The sequence below is a fragment of the Camarhynchus parvulus genome, chromosome 1A, assembly GCF_901933205.1.
Source record: "Camarhynchus parvulus chromosome 1A, STF_HiC, whole genome shotgun sequence".
NCBI lineage: Eukaryota > Metazoa > Chordata > Aves > Passeriformes > Thraupidae > Camarhynchus > Camarhynchus parvulus.
In genome coordinates, this window is record NC_044586.1 from 25,369,661 (window position 1) to 25,372,477 (window position 2,817).

General features: G+C 42.4%; 1 protein-coding gene across 1 annotated transcript; it reads right to left on the reverse strand.

Annotated features, from left to right (window-relative positions):
* Nucleotides 1-2,139: 2,139 nt before the first annotated feature.
* On the reverse strand, nucleotides 2,140-2,817 carry SMCO3 (single-pass membrane protein with coiled-coil domains 3). The gene has a single exon (XM_030960784.1). It carries the CDS (start codon nucleotides 2,815-2,817, stop codon nucleotides 2,140-2,142), a length of 678 nt encoding a protein of 225 aa, XP_030816644.1.

The following is a 2,817-nucleotide window of genomic DNA, read 5'->3' on the forward strand; positions in this document are numbered from 1 at the left end:
ACATCTTTGGAGCACCAAACATAAGACTGGCCAGAGCATTAGAGAGAGCAGGAATTAAATCTGTTTTGGGGAAACCCACTTAATCCTTTAAGTCCACCAGGAACAAGGACATACCTAGAGGTGAGGAGCAGTTTTATGCTTCTGTGTTCCTCACTGTGTACCTCACTTTCCCTGACACTGTTTAGCATTCACATTCAAGAACATTTGTGGGCAAATTGCTTGAAAAATACAACAGATTTGTTTTTCTTTGACTCCACTATTCTCATACAGCAGTGATTGGCAATCTCTCAAAGAGCTGATTTTAATTCCTAGTTTAGAGTGTACATTTGCACATAGAAAACAGGAGCCAGGAGCTCCTGCCTCTCCAACACACAGCTATTGCTGTTCTACTGACTGACAGTCCCTTGCCTCTGCAGAGGTGCCTCTAGAGTGCCATCTGTGCCAGGAGACAAGAGGTGTTCCATCTTGGAGAAGTGATGCCTCAGGTCACCACATCATCCACCACAATACCTCGTGCAGGCAAGGCAGTGCTTTGTGCCACCACTGAAGTGCCCTTCCTGACTCACATAGCCCAGTCTGCAGCTGGTCCCAGTTTCTCAGGCCCTGGCACCCATCTATGCTCCTGATCCCTGGGCATTCTCCCTGGTGACTTGGCAGCGCTGTTGGGTACCAGCAGTTTCATTGCCATCTAGCGGCTTTTGTGCATAAAACAGGAGTCAGAAAATATTAAAGTGAGAACAGAAGTGGAGGAGAATAAAAACCCAACAAAACAAACAAATAAACCCCCCCAATCCGCAGAGTGGAAGGGTTGTGAATCTCACCCATTTCTTTATTTCATAGGCATTATCTGGTTATTAATAAATTAAGATTGCTAATATTGAATATTAGCAAACATGTATGAATTTGGACATGGTTTTAGTATAGGGGAAGTGGGTACTAAAAAAAGGAACCTGTGCACAACCCTACTAGATGGGCTATCATGGATTAAAAAAAAGAATTGCTTGTATAATGAAGCTTTTAATACTTCTTTATTATTTGGTTTAAGATTGGTTTTCAGACAAAAAAACAAACAAACAAAAAAAAACAAGTACAAAGAAGAGAAGTCTTCCAATACTCATGTACATTTTTATTAATTCTCAAATTACCTTTTTTTCTAAGATCAAGAAAAAACAATCCACAGCAGATCAGAGCAAGACACTACAAATAATGTTCTTGCTTCCAGCTTTGGTTTTAAAATCTGAAAAATAAGGACAGTTGGTAGCATATTGTGAAATGCAGAATCTGAGCACATTCTTGGCAGTCCCACATTGGTGGGATCAGGTAAAGCACTTGAAAATAACTTCAGTTTAAAAGGGCTGCAATCCTACAGCACTTGCACATTTGTATAATCCCACTCCAATCAACAAAAGAGCAACTTTGCACAGAAATTTTTACATGTGGGTTGGCAGGAGCAGAGCATTACAAGCACAAGAGGTTATTCATGGCCAGGCACACCCAGAACACAGCAGCTGGTTTCTCTCAGCGGTGGAGCAAGGTTGTGTCTGTTTGCATGTCTGTAGGCCCATGTTTCTCTTACCTGCCAATCTACTGGGATTAGAGTTTATTTAAAGAAGATCTCTTGCTGGCTCCTTAGGAGGGCAGAAAATAGCAGTTAAATATGCTTCAGCTAGTCCTTGTAATTGAATTCAGTCTATCAGATTAAGCACTAAACCACAGTAAGGGTTTAGCAACCACAGATGTCTTCATAAAGCCTCCAGATGCCGTCATGAATTGCCTTGTTGAAATTGTTTTCTCCCTTTGTGTTGTCATCTTTGATACAGAAACACACCTTCTCACCACTACCTGTATTGTTGTCTCCAGTATGAATTACAGTTCAAGGTTACTTACAATGCTTCCCAGAAAATAAGCTTTAAGGAAAGGTGCAAACATTTGAAACATTGCCCCCCAAAACACCTGTAAACCAGTTCTCTATTAATGTATTTCAGTGCCAGTTTCCTGAACTCTTTTCTTGTTCTGCTGCCACAAAAAAGAAAATAAAAAGCCATCAGTAGTTCATTTGTCGTAATGAATCAAAAAGGTTTCTGGAGGCATAAGCTGCTGCAGCTGCAGTGACAGCAGAAGAGAGAACTCCACCTTCATTTACTGAACTTGCTGTCTCACCAAAGAAGTCACTTCATGTATGGCACGCTGGTACTTTTCAGAGGCTGCTTTAAACTCAGCCAGGTGCTTCTCATAGCTCCTCACAGCTGTCAGAAGCTGGCTCCTCTCCACAGCTCCCAGGATGGCATGGAGAATCATCTCCAGGCCCAGCCCAATGATGGTAATGCTAACTCCCCCAAGAACAGAGGCCCCAATCTGCGCAAGGACACCGATGAGCTTGCTCACAGTGAGAGTTAAATGATCAGAGCCAAGAAGTTTGATGGCTACCATTGCAGCTGTTGAAGTTGCTTCTCCAAAAATAATGGAAAAAACTCTCTGGGCTATTGCAATTTTCTCCAGCTCGGGCTCTTTGATATCATATAGCTTCTGGTACAGCACTGGCTCGAGCTTGTCCTTCATGTCACTGTCAATCTTCTGCACCTGATGCTGAATTTCACTCATCACTTGAATGATAATCTCACAGTTTTCCTTGACTGTGCTGCTCTCTCTCATTTCAATGGGGGTAATAGTGCAGCCCAGGTGCTCATTCAGCACTCCAACCAGTTCATTTGTTGCATGGAAATTTGTGGACATAGAGTCAAGCAATTCCTGGTGCAGATGGATCAGTTCTTGCTTTCTCTTGGGATTATCTGGGTAAAGGAGGTCACTCAATGCCAT

What these genes read in the sequence shown, in the direction of transcription:
- SMCO3 (XM_030960784.1), bottom strand. Translation starts at nt 2,817, where the DNA reads ATGGCATTGAGTGACCTCCTTTACCCAGATAATCCCAAGAGAAAGCAA.